Source organism: Zonotrichia leucophrys, chromosome 12 (assembly GCF_028769735.1).
Source record: "Zonotrichia leucophrys gambelii isolate GWCS_2022_RI chromosome 12, RI_Zleu_2.0, whole genome shotgun sequence".
Taxonomy (NCBI): Eukaryota; Metazoa; Chordata; class Aves; order Passeriformes; family Passerellidae; genus Zonotrichia; species Zonotrichia leucophrys.
Window position 1 is genome coordinate 8,795,592 of NC_088182.1, and position 19,432 is coordinate 8,815,023.

Below are 19,432 nucleotides of genomic sequence, written 5' to 3' on the forward strand. Positions count from 1 at the left end.
AACAGTAATAAAGATTGCACAGTGCACCCACTAATTCTTTCAAATTTTCTGAAACTAGAGCTTTGTCAACAGTTCCATTTATTTTTAAACAAACCATCCTTCTGAAAATGGTGAAAGCCCTGGGTTGCACCCACAAAGCCTGTTGCCATACTCTGGGAAAACAACAGGAATTGCTTTTGCAGCCCAGGCAGGACCACTTCTGTGTTGGTGTTGTACAGAAAGCCATGGCCTTCAAGACAAAGCGTGCAGGGCATGGGGCTGCTGGCTCTGTGTGTAAGGTGAATGACACTGCTCAGGAGGTAGGTGACAGGAAGGAAATGAGGGTTCTCAACACCAGGAGAAAAGGCCATTTCCCCCTCTGTTATAAATACATGGCCTTCTTTGAGTTAGCAAGGTTATATGGTTGTAGGTAATAAAAAGTGGCTCAGGAGTCATTAATTCTGAGGTACAAGTTTCCCTTTGATGAGTTAACTGCTACAGACGTGGAATGTTTGCTCTCTTTTTTCTTTTTCTGCACTTGTTTCCAGCTCCTGCGCCAGCCCGACACCTCTCCATCCTTGCATCTGGTACTCTTTTATTTGGGCCTCGCTTGTGTTAGTGCATTGGCTGCCTCATCTCTGTTCGTCCTCAGGCTTCCCAGACTGTAACAAAACGTTTTCTACTGACACCATAAACTGCATGACTGCTGCCCCGCGCAGTGAAGTCTCTGTGCCCGCCCGGGGCAGCAGGAGGTTTCTGTACTATAGTCTTGCACTCTAAATTTTAGACTTTTTAAGCAGGTGAAAAATAGAACTTTATTTTTAAATGAGGCACTTGTTCTGGGAATTCCTTTCTCGGCCCCGGTCTGGTTGGGGCTGTGGGACAGCGCTGAGGTGTGTGGGAGGGCACAGGACTGCTCCCACGCCTCGCTTTTCTTCGCAGGCACCAGAGAGGGGCAGGGGCGGCGGAAACCGCCCGGGAGACGGTTGCCAGAGGTGTGCCCGTGGTTTATTTGAAATAAATTGTGACTTTCTAACTTCGGCAGTGTCTCGGCTGTTCTTATCGGTGCACGGGGAGGTGGGGGGGGCTCGCGTCTCTGTCCCCGCCCCTCCGTCCCCGCCCCGCGGTGACGCAGCCCCGCCGCGCCGTTGCCGTGGTGACGCGGGGCCGGCTGGGCCGGGGCGATGGCGGCGGCGGAGGCGCGGGCCGAGGGGCCCCCGCTGCCCGGCCCGCCGGGGGGCCGCCCGCGGCCCGTCTGCTCCCGGCCCTACTTCCTCGTCCTCATGGTCTTCGCGCACCTCTACGTCCTCAACGTCCTGGGGCTGCTGCTCTTCGTGCACCTCAGCGCCGGCGAGCCCGGCGGGCCGCCCGCCGCCCCCCCGCCGCCGCCGCCGCCGCCCGCCCGCGCCCTCCCGCGCCTCGAGGGCATCAAGGCAAGGCCGCGCCCGGGGACCGGGAACCGGGGCCGCCGAGCGCCGGGCGCTGACCGCTGCTCTCCCCGCAGGTGGGCCACACGCAGCGGGTGGAGCTGGTGCCCGGCAGGGCCCACGCCGTGCGCACCCTCAGCCTCAAGCCGCTCCTGTTCGGTGAGTACCGGCCCCGCCGGGGCCGCGCTGCCGGGCCCGGGCCCGCCGGTAGCGGGGCGGGGGCTGCGTGCGTGTCTGTCTGACACCGCCGCTGCCTTACACCCACCCGGGGGAACATGACTCCCCGCGTGTCGGCATCACCACCCGGGGCTGCTGCTCCTCGGGGCTGCGCTAAAGAGTGTGGTATCCTTCAAGGTATGTTAATATTGATGCAAAATTGGCAGAGGTTACATGTTCTGGATGGCCCACTTTGAAGAATTTGGAAGATTAACCTTTCCAGGTTTTTCAGGTTTCTGTAAAATACTAGGAATAGGCAGCAAATCGCTGGCAAGAACCTTGAAGAAGCTGCTCAATACAAGGAATGGACAAACTTTTGTTAATAAATTATTAAAAACAATTCAGTATTGATGCTTCAGCACTGAGGAAATTTGATAGATTTAAATTCTTCCACCATTTTGTGTCCTGTTCTAGATTTATCTCTATTTTTGGCTTCTCTGATACACAACCACACAACATCTGCCTTTCAGATATTTTTAAATCTTCTTTACCTTTCTGTGATGCTTTGCTGTCACTGGTCAAGTCTCACTAATTGAACTCTGTGTTCTGGAAGGTCACTGACAATATGCTAAATAATTTGAGAGGGAGGAGTCAATCATTACAAAATTCCTACTATTGCAAAGTCAGAGAAAACCTGTTGTTTCTGAAAAGATAGCACAGAGATTCTTTCAGATGCTTTCTCAATAAAATAAATAGAGGGATTTTTTCTGATTCCAGATAGATCATATACACTGAAAATCTCACCATTAATTTCTTAGTGAATTTCTGTCTGACATTCACTAAACAGACACACCAACCTGGAGCTGATAACCCCACAGCATCACAAAACTGGTGTCATTACCAGAACCACAGTCTGAGGCAATTGCTCTGGTTTTCATTCAGGATAACTCCTGTTTCTTCTTCCCCTGCCTTTCCAGTACCACTGAAATGAAACAGTTGGTCCTGGCCCCCAAGGAAGGTGCTGAAGATGATAAAAGGCAGGTTTGTTCTAGCAGCAGTAATCCTGCAGTTTTTAGCTTCTTCTTCCAGCACCTCCATTGGTTTTGAGGGAAGCTTTGCTCCCTGAGGATGCCATCACAGACAGTGACAGACATTCTCCATTTGAGATGCCATGAGTCTGTTCTCCTTTGTCCTCTGATAAGGAGTCCCTTATTTAGAAACTGCAAGTTGCAAGACAATTCTTATCTCCTGGATGAACCTGCCAGGAGCCAGCTCTGACTTTGAAAGACTTCCAGACACTTCTCTATCTATGCAAGCAGTACCAATGTCATTCAAGTAGTTTAAAAAAACTAATTCATTGTATCTCTGTTACTTAAATTAGTAGAAGTGTGTATTTAATTTGGTTGTGTTTGGTGATTAGCAAACTATTTGGTGATTAGAAACCATTAGCAAAGACTCTTGAGTTTCTGGGGATTTAACACAAAATGCTGCAGCATACAAGAGCCAATTTAAGCAAACAGGAAAGTGCCTGATCTGTCATCTTAGCTTTCAGCAGAGCAGGCTGCAGTGGGACCACAGCACCAGACACTCATGAATGATTTAATGTGTTCTCTGGGCTTCAGAGCATGGGCTGGGCACTGTAGGGGAACTTTAGGTTTGGTTTTTAGTTGTGGGTAAGTCACATCTGCATGGAACCCAAGTGTATTTTATGGAGCTATGAAAAAATCCCTGCCCTATTTTCCCCCCTCTGGCTACAAGGCATCATTTCTAAAGCTTGTAAATCAGACCATCTGTGCAGTTTTCAGTTGGGAAACTCTAGTAATCAAATAACCCTACTAATGGAAAACAAATCAGACAAAGCCTTTTCAACCTTCAGAGCTTTTATGTGTTTTGTTTTCCAAACGCAGTCTGTTCAGAAGATACTGCCATTGCAGGGACCACCTGACAGCAGAATCAGTGGATTGGGCAGCAGTTTCTAAGACAAGACAGTGGAGAGGAATAAAAATAGGAAATTTGACTGTGTTTTTCTTCTGAGCCTCGGAGAAGAGGAGTAAGCACTGCACAAATGTCAGGGTGCAGCTGAATTGCAGTGTGTGTGTCTGAGGGCTCGTTCCAGCCCGCACCAGTGAGAGGAGGAGCCCGCAGTGAGGGCTGCTGGTGTGCCCTGTGAACACGGGGAGGCGATGTGTGTGTGCCCTGTGAACACGGGGACTGTGTGTGTGTGTGCCCTGTGAACACGGGGACAATGTGTGTGTGTGTGCCTGTGAACATGGGGACAGTGTGTGTGTGTGCCCTGTGAACATGGGGACAGTGTGTGTGTGCCTGTGAACACGGGGACAGGTGTGTGTGTGTGTGTGTGTGTGCCCTGTGAACATGGGGACAGTGTGTGTGTGTGTGTGTGTGCCCTGTGAACACAGGGACAGTGTGTGTGTGTGCCCTGTGAACATGGGGACAGTGTGTGTGTGTGCCCTGTGAACATGGGACACTGTGTGTGTGTGTGCCCTGTGAACATGGGGACAGTGTGTGTGTGTGCCTGTGAACATGGGGACAGTGTGTGTGTGTGTGCCCTGTGAACACGGGGACAGTGTGTGTGTGTGCCCTGTGAACACGGGGACAATGTGTGTGTGCCCTGTGAACACGGGGAGGCGATGTGTCCCCAGCAGACCGATGTGTCCCCAAGCAGACCGGCTGTCTCTGCACAGCATCACCAGCAGGGCAGAAAGCATTCCTCCCAAAGGCTGGTTTTTCCACTTGTTTTGGTTTTTTATTTCAGCCACAGGTTTCAACCAATATAGAAAACTTTCCATGGACAGTGCTTTGTTAGGCTGTAGAAATCCCACTTGTTTCCTCATTTGGGGGTTTGCTGTTTTCTGCTCTGTGGTCTGGAGCACAGTGTGTGCCCCTGCAGGGAGTGACAGTCCTGCTTGAGTGAGATAGCTGCAGAGAGACTGAGTTTTCCCATATTTTTCCCATATTTTCTATCTTCCTTATGTACAGATGGAAGGCGAGGCAGCTGTGAAAGGTTTCTCCCCTGCTCCCGTATCAAAACTGAAATATCCTACTGTGCTTGGGCTGGAAATCACCTCCCAGTCCCGAGCAAAGCTGCTGTTCACACCAGAGCAGAGCTTTGAACAGCTGATGTCTCACTCGTGCTCTGCTTTTCTCAAGGTTCTTGTGATATCCCCAGTTACCAGAATCTTCTGATCCACACTGAATTTCTGATGTTGAAAAACAGTTTTTTCCCTGTTATGTAGAAACCCTCAGCTGTCTGCTCTGTGCCTTTCCTGCTTGAGAATGACTGTTTCTTTTTGCTTGTGTGGATGCTCATCAACTCTCAGTGCAGGAAGCTAGAGGGACAGCCTGACTCAAGAGCAGAGTTCAGCATGCAGTTTTTAAAGGGCTGGGCATAGCCAGGGTGGGTTCCTCTCCCTGTTAATTCACCTCAGACTGTTCAAGAGTAAAGTATTTGCTCCATTACATAAAAGTATCACTTCACAGTCAGGGAGACTTTCATGTAATCTCTGGACAGAAAATAAACAGGCACTTGGACAGCATCAATGTTTCAGGGTCAAATAATGAATCTGAAATACCAGCTCTGATAATGAGAACTAGAAGGAACTGTTATAAAGGGTTTCTTCTAGTTTGTCCTCACCTGCATAGTTTTGTTGTGATGTTGGATCCTATGCAAAGCTGAACATAGCACGTCCTGGATCTACAGAGCATTGTCAGAGGAACATGTTAAACCTGCATCCTTAAGCTCTGTCTTGGTAAAACAGGGATCTGTAGTGAAGCCCTATCTGTGCACTATGACTGCTTCAAATCACCTAGAAGTATCACTGTACATCTCCAAAACACCACCTGCCAGGGAAAGGAGTTTTCTAGCAATAGGGAGGGGAGCAGTTTCTCATTGCTGGAGGTGAGCTTTTTCAGACCTTCCATCCCGCCTGTTCGGGGCAGCGGTGGTGCTTCCACCTCCTCACTGCCTGGTGCAGGTTCCTGTTCCTCTTCTGCCAGGCATAAGCCTTGTTCACCACCACTTTGTCACTCTGCACGTCACCACTGACAACAAAGACCCCTGCCTGGGTGCCTCGCATGATGTTGTGGGCGCAGGTGGCATCTATGTCCAGCCACTGCTGGAGCCTGGCAGGGATTTCAGTTCTGAGCAGCGGGCCGTGCTTCAGCACCTCCACTTTGGAGGGGTCCAGGTCGAAGTCCGAGATGGTGGTGGTGGTGTTCCTCCTCAGGATTCGGATTTTCACTGCTGCAGGGGTTGGAAAAAGAGCTGTGAGTTCTGTTTACTCTTCATAGCTCTCTCCTACTTCAAGACATGGAGCCAGCCCAAGGCTTCTCTGCTGTCTCTGTAATGTGGGGAAGTATCTGTCCAAGCTTTTCCAATTGCAGTGAACTTCTAAAAGTTCTCATTTGAGGTTTGTTTCCAGTACTGAACACTGTTCTTAGAATCACAGAATTATTTAGGTTGGAAAGTATCTCAGAGATCAAGTTCAACCACTGACCCAGCACTGCCCAGTTCACCACTAAACCATGTCCTCAAGTGCCACAACCACGTCTTTCAAATACCTTCAGGGGTGGTGACTCAAGCCCTTCCCTGGGCAGCCTGTTCCAGTGCTTGATAATTCGTTTGGTGAAGAAATTTTTCCTATTACCCAATCTGAACCTCTCCATTGCAACTTGAAGCAATTTCCTCTTGTTACTTGGGAGAAAAGGCCTCCTTCTCCTTCTCAATCCATTTCCCTTCTAAGAGCGGCAAAGGTGTATCAGTGGCAAAGATACACCACTGCAGAAACCCTGGAGGAATCATGGGCACAAGCAAGCAGATGCATCAGTCCTGGTCTTGTGCAAATTACTTGACTTTTCTCTGAGCAGGGATTTCAGAAGTTACATGACTGACAGCTGCTCAGGATTTGTAACCTTTTTTATTGAAAAATATCTTTATTTTTCTGTATGTGTGCCTGAATTCAGGACAGTATCTTGAAAACTTCCTGCCTTGTGATTGAGCAGCACCAGTGCTGCTGCTTGCTTGGGCTAGGAGAGGGAGAGTCACAACACTAGAACAACACTATTAAAGTTTGAAATAGCTGGCATGGAATTTGCTAAAGGTTCTTATAGGCACTGGTTGAAATGTTTGTCTGCAAGGGAAAACCAGAGTACTGCTTGTTTTTAGTACTCACAGACAAAAACCAAACCAGAGCCCACAGAAATAAATCAGATCTTCACTTTCGGTGCTGCCAGGAGCCGGGTCCTCCTGGTGCCTCACAGGTAAGGTGGAAACTGAAAATCGCTGAGATCTGCTGTAAAAGTTGCAGTTTCTCCAAGTCACTATGTTACAGCAAAGCTATTTTCTGTCCATGGCACTGCTTGGCTGCTGGAGGGAGTGGTGGCAGTTGAGAGAAAAAGGAGTGTACTCACCAAAATCATTTGCACAGAGGCTTTCCAGGATCTCCCTGGCAGTGCTGGCCTCCTCAAGCTCACAGTCCTGGCAGCTGGCTCGGGGCACTGCTGCAACACAAATGAGGTTATAGCACCCTTGTCAAGCTTCACTGGAAAAGGCACAATGAAATTTTGGGATCTGCAAGTGGTGGCTTGCTGTTTCTTAGTGATGCTTCTTCCTGAGCTACCCAGGCCCTGGAGAGGTACCTCAGACAGGCAAGGTGGGAAATGTTAGACTCTTCTTCCTGTGAAGGCAAGCACTGCTTGTCAGTGCTTTGTTCAGGCTTGTGTGTGTTGCTGCATGTTAAAGCAGCAGTGAAAATGCGTAATGAAGATCTCCTAATTTGGATGAAACAGCAAAACCAGTGGTATGGCCAGACTCCATCCAGTGATGCTGAAATGATGTTGAAATGTCTGTTCTCCCCTTAACTGCTCTTGAATCTCCCCCAGTGTTCATCAGGATCTGGGTGTTAATTGAGTCCTTCAGACAGACTTTTTTCCAGTGTAACTCATGTCTGCAGAGGCTCATGTCCCTTCATGGTGTTTCCAATGTTTAGAGAGAAGGCTTACAAAACATTTCTTTTTGCATGCTTTTAAGCCCTAGACACAGCTGAAAGATCCAGGCTGCAGCTCCATAGCTGCACTGGAAGCACATCTCACTCGCTGCTGGGAGTCTGCACTCCATGAGCTCTCCCACTGTGCCTGGGCCCGAGGCTTTGCAGCCTTTCCTCCCCCCTGCCCCAAACCCTGCGGGGTCTGATGGCACCCAGGGAGATAATGAATACAGCAGAGAGAGGAACAAGCCACAGCCAATGTTATGCTAATTTTCTATACACGGCTCCCAGAGAGAACAAAACTAGAATTTGTATTTTTTTTAAATACAGCTTAAAACCAGAAATTTGCAGAATAGAAACAAATATGCAGAATAGAAACAAGTATGCAGAATAGAAACAAGTCATAGGATCATCCTTTTGAGCTTTCAGTGTTATTTATGGGAAAATACATGAAGCAAAAAACCTCTTACTTCTCCTGCTTGAGGAATTTTCATCCACGGACACTGCTGCAATACACAGCTCATGATCTGCAGGGAACTTGTTGCAGTTGAGGATTTCGGGCCAGGGGTAGCCGTAACAAGCCATGACGGGCGCGCAGCTTCTCTTGACGGCCTCGCAGAGGCTGCGGCAGGGGAAGATGAGCCTGGGGAGGGGATGGGCATTCGGGTGAGCCTGGGGAGGGGATGGGCATTCAGCGCCTCCGTGTGCCTGCCCGGGGGCTGAGGGTTGAGCCCTAATGCCACTGCTGCTGCACAGGGCTGTGTTGAGGGGTTAGCAGGCAGTTTGGGGATCTTTGACTTTTTTTTTTTTTTGAACATTCATGACTAGGAAGTAAGCAAGGAATTTTTGAGGACAAGAGGGATAGGGCAAGCTGCCAGAAGCCTTTCACCTTAGGGGTCTTCTCTAGTTGTGCAAAGACTGCTTATCTTTAAAGGTGCCTGATTAAACACCAAATTTCCGTAGCAGCTCTGTACTTTGAGAGCTGTACCTCAAAACTGGGGATTTCTTTCTGCTGCTGTAACTGTTGGGAAACTGAGAACCATATGATCAGGGTAGGAGCTGGGGTGAGGGGCTGCACAGGAGGTGGGAGGTGGAGCTGGTGTGTGCCGGCAGCTACTGCAGTGTATGAGGGGCTGGCCAGGGCATGTGGCAGCAGTGCCTGGGGTGAGAGAGCAGAAGAACCCCAAGGAGGGAACATATTTCTGCTCCTGTGATGTGAAATGCTCATGTTTTGCTTTCAGAGGGATGATCCCTGCTGAGTAATCCAATTGTCCCTTGCCGAGAGCAGCAGCACTGCTTGTTGGGGACTGCACAGATCACATCGAATGCATTTTCTCTCGGGAGGCACACAGAGTCGTGCTCCTGCAGGGAGTTACCTCTTATACTGAAATTACTCATAAAAGCATCTTACCTGTCCAAACAGATGGGTGCAAAGAGGGAGCAGAGGAAAATCCTAGCGTCTGGGTGGCACTCCCTGGCTAGCAGGGGCAGCCAGCTGGAAGACTGCTGGATGACTTCTGTCATGGTCTCATGCTCCAGCAGGTTGGGGATCCTCATGTCGGAGTAGCCGATGTCGTAGCAGAGGGCCATGCTCTGAGGGATGGGCATGCAGCTGGAGGATCTCCTCAGGTAGCTCCCCCGGGCACCTGGAGAGCCCCAGAGCAGCAGGCGGGCCAGGAGACCCAGCAGGCACGGGCCACCCAAGCTCCAGGGGTGCCTGCCAAGGGACCTGGCCATGCTTGGAGCAAGTGAACCAACAGCACACCCCGCACTGAGCTGCTCCTGCCTGTGGAATGCCTTTTATAGCCTACCAGCCACCTCTTTGTCAATCCATCCTCATTAAGTGCGGCCCTTTCAGAGCCCTCATGGGGAAGACAATGCTCCAATTTTCATTTGCCAGAGGCCCCGATTGTTTGTATTTTAGCAGGGGTTTGGCTTAGATCAGCAGGTGTGGAAATGAGGGCAGTTGGGGAGGGGTGAATGACTTGGCCCATGTGTCTTGGGGCTCTTTCAGCCAAGATTGAATCTCTGTTTGACACCAGTGCTCCAACCCATCCCCTTTCTCTTGCTCCAGGATTAGTCATTATTTCATAAACCGTAATGTTTTCCTCTCTTTTGTTTTTTGTAAAAGCAATCAAGTGTTGCTTAAAGTCAATTAGGAGGCATTTGTTTAGCTGGATCTATTGTTGAGCAGGCAGGGAGATAGGATGGTCTCACAGCCACAAGTTAACTGTTTGAGAGAGCTGGGGGCAGAGAGGAACTAATTTGCAGCTGTGGAGCCAAGTTGTTTGCAGACAGATTTGGCAGCACTCAGCTGGAAACCCCCTCACCTTGCAACCTGCATGACCACACACTTTCCAGTTAATAGAATTCCTGCTTCATTCTAAAATCCCCTTACTGCCACTGAAGAATGGAATTGTCCTTCCTCCAGCATGTAATTAATGTTCTGTCAGCCACCATTATTGTAGCCCAGTTTGGGGAACCTGAAATACTGGGGGTGTTGGTTGCCAGTGCACATGGTTCATTGGACCTGGTGCTGTGCCATGAGGTTCAAGCTGGTCAGTAGAAGCTCCAGCTCTTAAGCATCCTCTGGCACAAGGACCCTGTGCTGCCTGTGGCAGAAATTGTTTCCTTGGAGTGTGTTATGGATACAGCTGGCTGCATTGTGTTCCTGGGGCTTCCCAGGAACAGCTCATTTTCTGCAGGGCTGGTTCTGGTCTGTGCTTAGCAGGAAGCCAACTGATTATTGACAGCTTGAGCCGATAGGGTTGATTTCAGGTCATGAAAGTAATTAATTTTCCCCTCCATTTGAGGACTGCTGCTGTAGTTGATCTATAACATGTCCTTGGCACATACCTGCAGGAGCTCTAGGGAGCTGCAATTTGGAGAGCAGGACCTTGGGTCTGGGAGCACTTAACCTGTCCTGCATTGGTGGTTTTCCTTTCCCTTTTCAAAAGTCTCAGCAGCTCATACCAGGGTCACCAGAGCTGTGACAGACACCAGCCAGGAGGATCCTCTGAACCTCCTGGGCCACAGTGGAATTGTGTTCTGGAATGGAACCTTGCCAGTGCTGTCCAAGTGTGTGCCCAGTGTACCAAGCAGCTGGAAGTCTCTTAGCCTCATGGTCATGCATGGATTTCTCTGCAGTTTAATTTGCTTGGGATTGTGGAATTTCCTGATTGCTGCTGGGTTTGTGCTGCAAAGGAAAGCTGGAGATACCTGGGTATGGAGTTTGGCATCATCCACATCCAGTATTTTCCTCTTTAACATTGCATTTGAAGACCATTTTTAGTGGGAGAATCAAGAGAATGAGTGGGAGTAAGTTAGAATTTTTCCCCTTTCTGTTTGAGTTGTATAATAGAGCACTGTGCCATGTTCCCCTGAAAGGGATTTGGTTTTGTGCAAAATGCCTTCCTCCCCACATGAGAGCAAGGAAGTTTGAAACCCTGGCCATCAACACTGCCCACTGTAATGATTTTTGGCCTCCCTTCCTGTAAAGCAGCAGTTCCCAGACTGTGATCCACATGGCACCTTTGAAATGGTAATATGCAGAGATATGCATGTGTTTGTTCACTCCTTTGTCCATTGTGGTATCTGTGAGAGAGTTTAAGGGCTTGACCTCAGGATCCAAGTATTTAGGAACTGCTGCTATAAAAATACCTGCCTCCAGCAGCTCAGGTGTGTGGTGTATGCTCTTTGAGAGCCCTTTTGGTAGAAGGGTGGATGTTTTTGAAAGTCCCAAACTTAGTTCCTAAATTTTCCCCCTACCTATTTTGATTTTTTTTTTCCTGAGAGTCCTGCTACCAACATGGGATCCCACTGTAACAGTTCCTCAGTCTCTGTTCCTGCTCACACTTTTGCTGCAGAAATCCCTGACTTCCTGACAGAGGAGGAGTGCAAGCTCATTGTCCATCTGGCAAAGCTAAAGGGACTACAGAAGAGCCAGATCCTACCAACAGAGGACTATGAGGAAGCCATGGAAATGATTGAAATCAGCCAGATGGACATTTTCAATCTGCTGGATCACAATCAGGACGGGCAGCTGCAGCTCAAAGAGGTAGAGTGTGGGCAGACTGGGGAAGGTGTGCTGGAGACCCTCTGGCACATCCCCTCATCAGATGCTCTCTTGGTTACTCATGTGCTTGGGTGGGGCCAGAGCCCAGGATGTACCAATCACAATTTGCTTCATTTTAATGCCTCAGAATTTGTGCTGGCCTTCAGAATGGAAGTTTCTGGGCAATGTGCAGCAGCTGTCATGCTATTGAGAGGCAGCAACAGTCCTTGGCAGGACATGTGTGATTTGAATATGCTGGATAAAATGTTCCTGTGCTGTGGGTTGTTGCCTCTTGCTGTGTGTCCTGGGAAGTGAGTTTGTCACGCAGGCTGCTTTGTGGGGAACTCACAGTGTGAATTCACAAGCCCCAGCAAAGCCACCTTATTGATGAGCTGAGAGGAATAATAAGCCTCTTGTCCACAGCTCTTCAGCACCCTTGCATCAGGGCAGGTTCTGACAGTTCAAGCATGTCCCTCCTCAGGCTCCCATTCCAGGTGAAGCTGGGAGTCTGAACCATCCCGTGCACCATGAGTGCTGTGGAGTATGGGGAGCTGTGCCAGTACCAGCCCAGGGCAAGGCTCCTTTCTCTCAAGGTCAGAGCCTGCTGAGAGCTGTTCAGGCTTCTGCATCTCTCTGTACATGTTGAAGGGAAGAATTTTGTTCCAAGCCCTTACCTTGAACAAGTAAAAGCATTCACTCATCAATATCAGTATTATCATCAATAGCTTTACTTTCCCTTCAAGAGAAATCTGTGCTCTCTCCACCCCAGGGCTGGTTAACCAAGTCCCAGCAGTCGTTTGTCATGACCTAAACTGGAAATAACAGCACTCATCTGCAACACTCTGTGTGTGGCTGCCAGATGATTCTCACTGCAATCGTCTTTCTGCAGAAATGTGCTGATGCCTGTCTGGCTGATGTGCTGTGGAAGAGATCCCACCAGGCCTCCTACAGGGAATCTGTAGGGTCTCAGGAGTGCAAGAAACCAGTGGGTTTTTTTTGATCCATTTATGAATTTCAGGTGTTGACCCATACCCGACTTGGAAACGGCAGGTGGATGACCCCTGAGAACATCCGGGAGATGTATACAGCAGTCAAAGCTGATCCTGATGGGAATGGTAAGAGCAGCTCCATGGGAATCCCTTCACCCTCAGCACCTTGGACACCTTGCACAGCCATATGGGGCAGAGCAAGACCTGTGTCCCTGTCCAGGCCTTTTTTTCTGGCTGAATTCTTTGAAGGGAAGTAGCACTGCCCTAGACACCTTCTCAGGGAAGTACATGCAGGGTAACCCCCTTACTGCAGCACTCCTGCATCACCACTCTAGTGGCTAACTGGTCCCACTGCCTGGGCTTGGATCTTGCTGGAGCAGGACCAGACCACAACTCCGCACTCCCTTTCCCCTGTCAGACCTGCCTTGGTTCATGCCCTGCTGTAACAGGATCTTAGGATCTTCTGATACAGAGCTCTTGTTACCTGGGATGCAGGTGTTCAGACACACATTGCATGCTCCCCTGTTTTCAGGGAGGCTTTCACAGCAGGCCAAGAGGCCCATGTCACTGTGAGGGGAGAGTGGAATAAGTGGAGCTGGGGGTGATCTTGTCTGTCAGCCTTTGGGGCTGACCCCCCTTTCTGCCACTGCAACCTCTCTGTATTCCATGAGGCCACTTCTGCCCCTCCTGCCCCCGGCCTCCCGAGGGCTCCTGCTGGTCCGGACATACACTCTAACCTCTGCTGCTCTAATTAGAGTGGCCTCAATTAAGCAGCACTCCATTTCCTAATCAAATTAAGTGAATGCACAGTCTCTTCCAGTGACCTGGCATTGAGAGCTGCCCAGGAGGAGCTGCTTTGGAGTTGAAGCAGTAGCAGTGTGAAAGCATAAATATCCGGAGGGCACCCTGTGCAACTCTCCTCTAGGCTGGTGGCATTCTTGGCATGGGTCTGACTGAGTCCTCAGTGGCTTTTCCACCATTCTGGACATTAACAAATGAAAGGTCCTGTTAAAGGGCTATTGGCAGGACCTTGCTTCCAGAGTGCTGCTTCCCTCTGTTGTTAGATTGGTACATGACACTGAGGGACCAGGTCACAACCTGGATGTGGCACTGCGTCATCAAAGACTGTGGGGAGTCGGGGGAAGTGCAGACAGAGAGACACGAGGAATAATAACAGTGGATCGTTTGGTCATGACCTGAGGATGTGGCACCTGGGAACTGTCCCTGGCTGACCCTTGTGGCTGGTCCTTCCTCCTGCCAGGGGGTGCTCGTGGCCAGGGAGCAGAGCTGGCACCCAGCAGCACTGGGTTTGCTGCCTGAGTGAGCTCCTCTCCCAGCCCATGGTGTGTGCAGGGCAGCCTGGGTCAGTGCACTGCATGCTGCTATCAGGGACCTGTGCAAGGCTTCCCTTCTCCAAAAGGAGGAAACAACAAATGTGAGGATTTTCCTGAAGCTGAGAAAGAGTCCACCCCTTGCTGATTCCAGCTGAGTGCAAACAAGAAATACCTGTTTCAAGAGAAACTGCTTTATACCTCTTGCTTTTCTGTTATTTCTATTTACGCAAGACCATACTGTCATGCATTCCTCATTTATGTTTTGCAGTTACACAAATCAGGAGAATGTACTGCTTGTTTTGGTTTGGCTTTTTCTTAATTACCCTGCAAGATCATATAGAAAATGTGGTCTGAGGTCCCACTCTGTCTTTAAACATGTTGATTTAAATATCTAAATAATAAGCCTCAAGACATTGGGTGGCACAGCTTCCTTGTGCATATCAGAACTGTAGTGTCTGTTTCTCTCTTTTGATATATTGATTTGTGGGTTTCAGGAGCTTTTTGAAGTTTAAAACGGTGTTTTGCCTGTCCCAGTTCTGACCCTGCACAGTTCACTTTGGCAGGTTGCTGTGTGTCCCCTGCTGCAGGCAAGAGCACTGCTGGAGCCCACGATCAGGGGCAGGAGGGGTGCAGCCTGTGCTGCACACAGTGAGCCCTGACTGGGTCTGTGTGAGGAAGGCAGTTTCTGCAGTGCCCTCAGCTGGTGGTTCTCCGAGTACAGGATGCAAGAACTGTTGCCTGCACCAGAGTCAGGTGGCCTTTCCTGTGTTCCCATAGGTGTGCTAAGTTTGGAGGAGTTCAAGCAGTTGAATATCCGTGATTTCCACAAGTACATGGGAAGCCAGAAAGTGAAGATGAGCGACTTGGTGCGCAACAGCCAGCACACCTGGCTGTACCAGGGCGAGGGTGCACACCAGGTCATGAGAGCCATTCGGCAAAGGTAAGGGCCAGGGAGCTCAGGGGAGGCTGGGTTTGGGTAGGCACAAGCATCACCTGTGTGCTGGGAGAGGCAGTGGCAGACTTGCTAATATTCACACTTCCTAATTGTGTGAAAAGTCCTTGGAGTATAAAGAGCAATGAGCACAGACACAAAATGGAGAGAGGAGGTTTTCATTAGAAGAAGAATTTGCATTGTCCTGTGGAAAGGGAAAAAGAAAAAATCGAGCCTTTCAGCATCTCCATTCACTTTTGGGAACAGCGCTATAAAACCAGGAAGATTTGGCAGTATATGAAATCATTCATTCTAATTAGTAACTGAGCTTACTGGGAGAAACTTCCCAGTTCCAAGGCTGTCTGGGTGCCAGCAGTTACTGTCATTTGCTTTAGTTACTCATGCATTTCACTGAAATCTGTCTTTGCTGTTCAGAGCTGACTTTTTAAAAAGCACGACTTCACCTTAAATTAGTAAAGTTAGTTTAATCCTCCAAGCACACATATTGTGGGGCAGCTCATGGCAGATGGGAGAACCTCTTACCTTTCCCTTCATCTCAGATTTGGTACTGGGAAGAGCTGAAGCCCAGCACAAAGGCCAGATCATGTAGCTGTAGTGAGTTTCAGATAATTGGCTGAAGACTCGCTTGTTCTTGTGGTGCTGGTCCTCACCCAGAGCGTGGGTGGGTAAAATCTGTCCTGAGGCCTGAAAAACAGCTGTTGGCCCCTCCTTTTCTTCAGTGCATTCCAGTGGGAAAATGGGGTCACATATTGCCTTGATTAGAGCAGACTATGGCTGTCACCTTCTCTGTGCCAGCTAGCCAGCACACACAGCATCAGCATTCTGCTTGCACGCTCTGCAGTTGGCCACTGTCAGGAGGATGTGAAGACACAGCACTGAAGGAGGCTCTTGGTCCTCCTGGGACCAGGCAGCGCCTGCAGGGGCTTTGTCATCCTGCCCAGGTGCCACATTGTCCTTGCACCTGCCCCAAGGGCTTCACCAGTCCGGATTCTCAGAGCTCTGAGTGTTCTTTGGCAGGTCTCAAGACGTACCTGCTTGCCTTGGGGATGATCTCAGATGTAGCAGTGGAAAAATCCCAGAGCAGGAGGGCTCCGGTCTCCTTGATCACTTCCAGTGCCCCTCTGCCCTGGGGGAGGCTGCTGCAAAGGCAACAGGGAAAGGTGAGTTAGGTGACAAGACTGTTCCTAGAGCTAGTCTCTCGTTCACTCTCAGCAGGGGTCCTGTGCTTTGCTGACTGTCCCTGAGGTCTGTAGGTGGTGTGCAGGAGTCCAGAGAAGTGATGAGATGGCACATGAAGGCTCCAGGGACATGCACAGAAGGGATCTTGCTGAGCAAACAAAGTCTTCCTGAGAGCAGTCCTGCTAGAAATGCTGCCTTCAGTTTTGTTTTGGTTTTTTATTAACCTTGATGAGGGTTTTCTGAGCCAATGCTGATGGTCCAACAGATGAGTAAGGACCTGGCTGTCTCTTGGCATGCTCGCTGCAGCCCATCCGTCTCTCCGGTCTTTTGGGAAGGGGGTTCTCTTTCTCTGGGTTTATTCACTGCTTGGGAGTAGTGGCTGCCTGGGGTGAGGGTGGCTTTGCACTCAGCAGCTCTGCTCTCCCCCAGGGTAATGCGCCTCACTCGCTTGCCCCCCGAGATCGTGGAGCACAGCGAGCCCCTGCAGGTTGTGCGCTACGACCAGGGAGGGCACTACCATGCCCACATGGACAGCGGCCCCGTGTTCCCCGAGACTGCCTGCAGCCACACCAAGCTTGTTGCCAATGAAAGCGCTCCCTTTGAGACCTCCTGCCGGTAAGCTCCCTGGGCACCTTTGACAAGGGCTGTGAAGAACCATTTCACCTCACCTCATCTCGCCTGGGACTCAGTGCTCAGGTTGTGGGCTCACAAACCAGCTCAGGACATCACAGGCATGAAGGGGTTTTAAAGGGGATGGGGGCAAAACCCACCTGGGTCCATGCAAGGAAGGTGGAGTGGGTGGTCCTGCCCCAGCAGAGCCTACAAGCACACTCATTACTCTAGACAGAGGTTTTCTTTGTTGTCCTTGTGTTACTCTTGGAGAAAAGCTGATGGTGTAAATCATGTGCAGTGTGATGTCTTGGAGGAGCCACTGTATTTATGGTGGAGCAGCTTGGCATGGGGAGCCCCTGTGCATCTCCTCCTGCTCCAGGTGTGTCTCCTGACAGTCTCTGTCTTGCAGGTATGTGACCGTGCTGTTCTACCTGAACAATGTGACTGGGGGAGGTGAAACAGTCTTTCCTATTGCTGATAACAGGACCTACGAAGAGATGGTAAATGAACCTCCCTACGTGTTACCCCTGGGGATTCTGAGTCCCTCTTGGAATGTCTTTATTCATTGTGGCTGCAGAAGGGGTCTGGTGTGTTAGGTTGGTGTGCATTAGCATTTGCAGCTGGAGCACTGGGAGACCATGTTCCACTTACAGTCTTTTTCCTCTGAGGACAGGGGAGGAGGCACAGAGCTTTGACAGCTCAGCTCTCTCTGCTCAGAGGTGTGAGGTGTCAGGCAAAGTGTTAAGAAATGGCAGCTGCTCAGAAACAGGTTATGAACCTCCTGGGGCCTGAAACTGGCTGCTCCAGGTGGGTTATGAAAGTTCCTGCATCAACCTTAAGGTATCCTGTGGAACACTCAGACAAGGGTGAGGGGCAGGGGTATCCCAGTGCCTGTGCCTTGTTCCAGCTCTGTTTGTGACATCTTCCGTGTGGTTTCTGTCCAGTCCTTGATCCAGAACGACATTGACCTGCGAGATACTCGGAAAAACTGTGACAAGGGCAATTTGCGAGTGAAACCTCAGCAAGGCACTGCTGTCTTCTGGTACAACTACCTGTCAGATGGAGAAGGTACAGGCTCACTTCAAAACTGAGCTCTTGGGAGGGGTGGGATTGCAGTAGGTGACAGCCATCATCTCCTTGCTGCAGCTGGGAGCTCAAAGAGCAGCCAGAAAAAGGGTGGTAGCTGCCTGCTAGTGGGAACTGTAGAGTCTTTTTGTCAACAGCTGAGTAGGAGCTTCCTGACTCTGAAAGGCCTTTGTTTACAGGCAGTAGGTCAGTGGCTCCTGATGTCTTTGGGGGACAGGACTAGCTAGCAAACAAAGACCTTGGCTGCACTCGCCATCACCAGCTGCCTTCCATCCCACTGTGCAAGCTGAAACTCCTGCTGGAACTTGGTCTGCAATTCAGAATGTGTCACTGATGTGGTGTTGCCCAAAGGGGTGGGGAGGGGAGGTAGACAAAGGCACGACCATCAGCTCTGCAGCATGAGGACACATGGGCCACCCCATGCCACGCTTGGGGCCAGTGCCTGCTTTGTAGCTCAGCCACAGCCCCACGATGTGTCCTTGGGCTGTTTTTGTCATGAAGCGCAGTGCGGTTTTCCCTGACACGCTGGGAATGAACATGAATCTTCAGGGCTGCTGGTGAGTTTGGCTCCAGAGGGTTTCCATGGCAGATTTTGAACTTTGGTTGGAGGAAGGAGTGTAATGTCCCAGGTCCCCTGAGAGCAGTCCATGTTTCCATCTCTAGAAAATCCACAGAGGAGGTCACAAGACGAGTGTTTGGGCTGTTGGGTGATAATAGCAAGAATTGTCGCTCTCCTACTAGAAGAGCCCTGTTGTGTTTTTACGAGCAATTTGTTCCTAAATGGAAAGTGGCTGCTGATGTAAGTCTGCCACAGAAAAACGATAGGATCATTGTAAACAGATCATTTAGGACTGCTGAAATGCAATCTCTAAAACGGCTGCAAGCCTCTGGCTTCCTCAGGCTTTTTAGTGGCAGAACCCATCTCTTCTGTGCCAGCCTTCCTTTTTCCAAGAGAGCTGACAATGACAGGCTGTGATCTGGATTGTGAGAGCCACTTGTGCTGAGTGCAGAGGTGGAGGCAGTGGGCAATTTGCACTCAGGGAGCCTGCCCTGATGAACTCCTTGTAGGCGCTAGGGTAAGATGGCACTAAGATGGAGGGGTGCAAGGAAAAGTAACTGCTGGAAGATGTATCTGAGCTCAAATCCAAGCAGGTAGTGCAGGCAGGAGAGACAGCATTGGTGTTTGCTGGCCGTGTGTTCCTGTGTGGTCCCAGCTGTGTCTGCCTTCCTGTGCCACCGTCTAACGGGGCTCTGCTCCGCAGGCTGGGTGGGGGAGCTGGACGACTTCGCTCTGCACGGCGGCTGCCTGGTCACCCAGGGCACCAAGTGGATCGCCAACAACTGGATCAACGTGGACCCCAACCGCCGGCGGCAGCAGCAGTTCCAGCAGGAGATGGAGCGCTTAGCGGGGTCCGAGGCGGGGCCCGGGGCCGGAGCCCCGGGGGAGTGGACAGTGGACAAGGCCTACAGCGGGGTGCACCTGGAGCTGTAGCGGCGGGAATGCCGCGCGTGCCCTTTTCCCGCGCAGCGCGGGGGGGCGGGGCCGGGGCCGAGTGCGCGGCGGGGCCGCGTCGCGCGCCAATAAAGCGTGAGAGAAACGGGCGGCGCTTCCGCGTTTTCGGGGCGAGGCGGCGGGACCGGCCAATGGGCGGGGGCGGGGCG

The 19,432-nt window shown here is 50.6% G+C and overlaps 2 protein-coding genes across 2 annotated transcripts; one reads left to right on the top strand and one right to left on the bottom strand.

The window, feature by feature from the left end:
* The first annotated feature begins 1,151 nt into the window (after positions 1-1,151).
* On the top strand, positions 1,152-19,371 carry P4HTM (prolyl 4-hydroxylase, transmembrane). The gene is made up of 9 exons (XM_064724043.1): positions 1,152-1,412; positions 1,484-1,565; positions 11,431-11,621; positions 12,637-12,733; positions 14,719-14,881; positions 16,502-16,687; positions 17,094-17,184; positions 17,629-17,752; positions 19,033-19,371. The coding sequence occupies exons 1-9, from the start codon at positions 1,164-1,166 to the stop codon at positions 19,260-19,262; spliced, it is 1,413 nt and encodes a 470-aa protein (XP_064580113.1). The 5' UTR covers positions 1,152-1,163; the 3' UTR covers positions 19,263-19,371.
* LOC135453229 (secreted frizzled-related protein 5-like) lies at positions 4,215-9,385 on the bottom strand. Its single transcript, XM_064724044.1, has 4 exons — positions 8,976-9,385; positions 8,035-8,207; positions 6,990-7,076; positions 4,215-5,823 (listed from the first exon to the last, which is right to left on the bottom strand). The coding sequence occupies exons 1-4, from the start codon at positions 9,299-9,301 to the stop codon at positions 5,489-5,491; spliced, it is 921 nt and encodes a 306-aa protein (XP_064580114.1). The 5' UTR covers positions 9,302-9,385; the 3' UTR covers positions 4,215-5,488.
* Positions 19,372-19,432: the final 61 nt, after the last annotated feature.

Excerpts from the sequence above, each read along its gene's own strand:
- P4HTM (XM_064724043.1), top strand. The coding sequence starts at position 1,164 with ATGGCGGCGGCGGAGGCGCGGGCCGAGGGGCCCCCGCTGCCCGGCCCG. Across the intron at positions 1,566-11,430 it reads CCTCAAGCCGCTCCTGTTCG|AAATCCCTGACTTCCTGACA; the intron begins GTGAGTACCGGC and ends CTTTTGCTGCAG. Across the intron at positions 12,734-14,718 it reads AGCTGATCCTGATGGGAATG|GTGTGCTAAGTTTGGAGGAG; the intron begins GTAAGAGCAGCT and ends GTGTTCCCATAG.
- LOC135453229 (XM_064724044.1), bottom strand. The coding sequence starts at position 9,301 with ATGGCCAGGTCCCTTGGCAGGCACCCCTGGAGCTTGGGTGGCCCGTGC. Across the intron at positions 8,208-8,975 it reads GCACCCATCTGTTTGGACAG|GCTCATCTTCCCCTGCCGCA; the intron begins GTAAGATGCTTT and ends TCCCCTCCCCAG. Across the intron at positions 7,077-8,034 it reads AAATTCCTCAAGCAGGAGAA|TGCCCCGAGCCAGCTGCCAG; the intron begins GTAAGAGGTTTT and ends GTGTTGCAGCAG.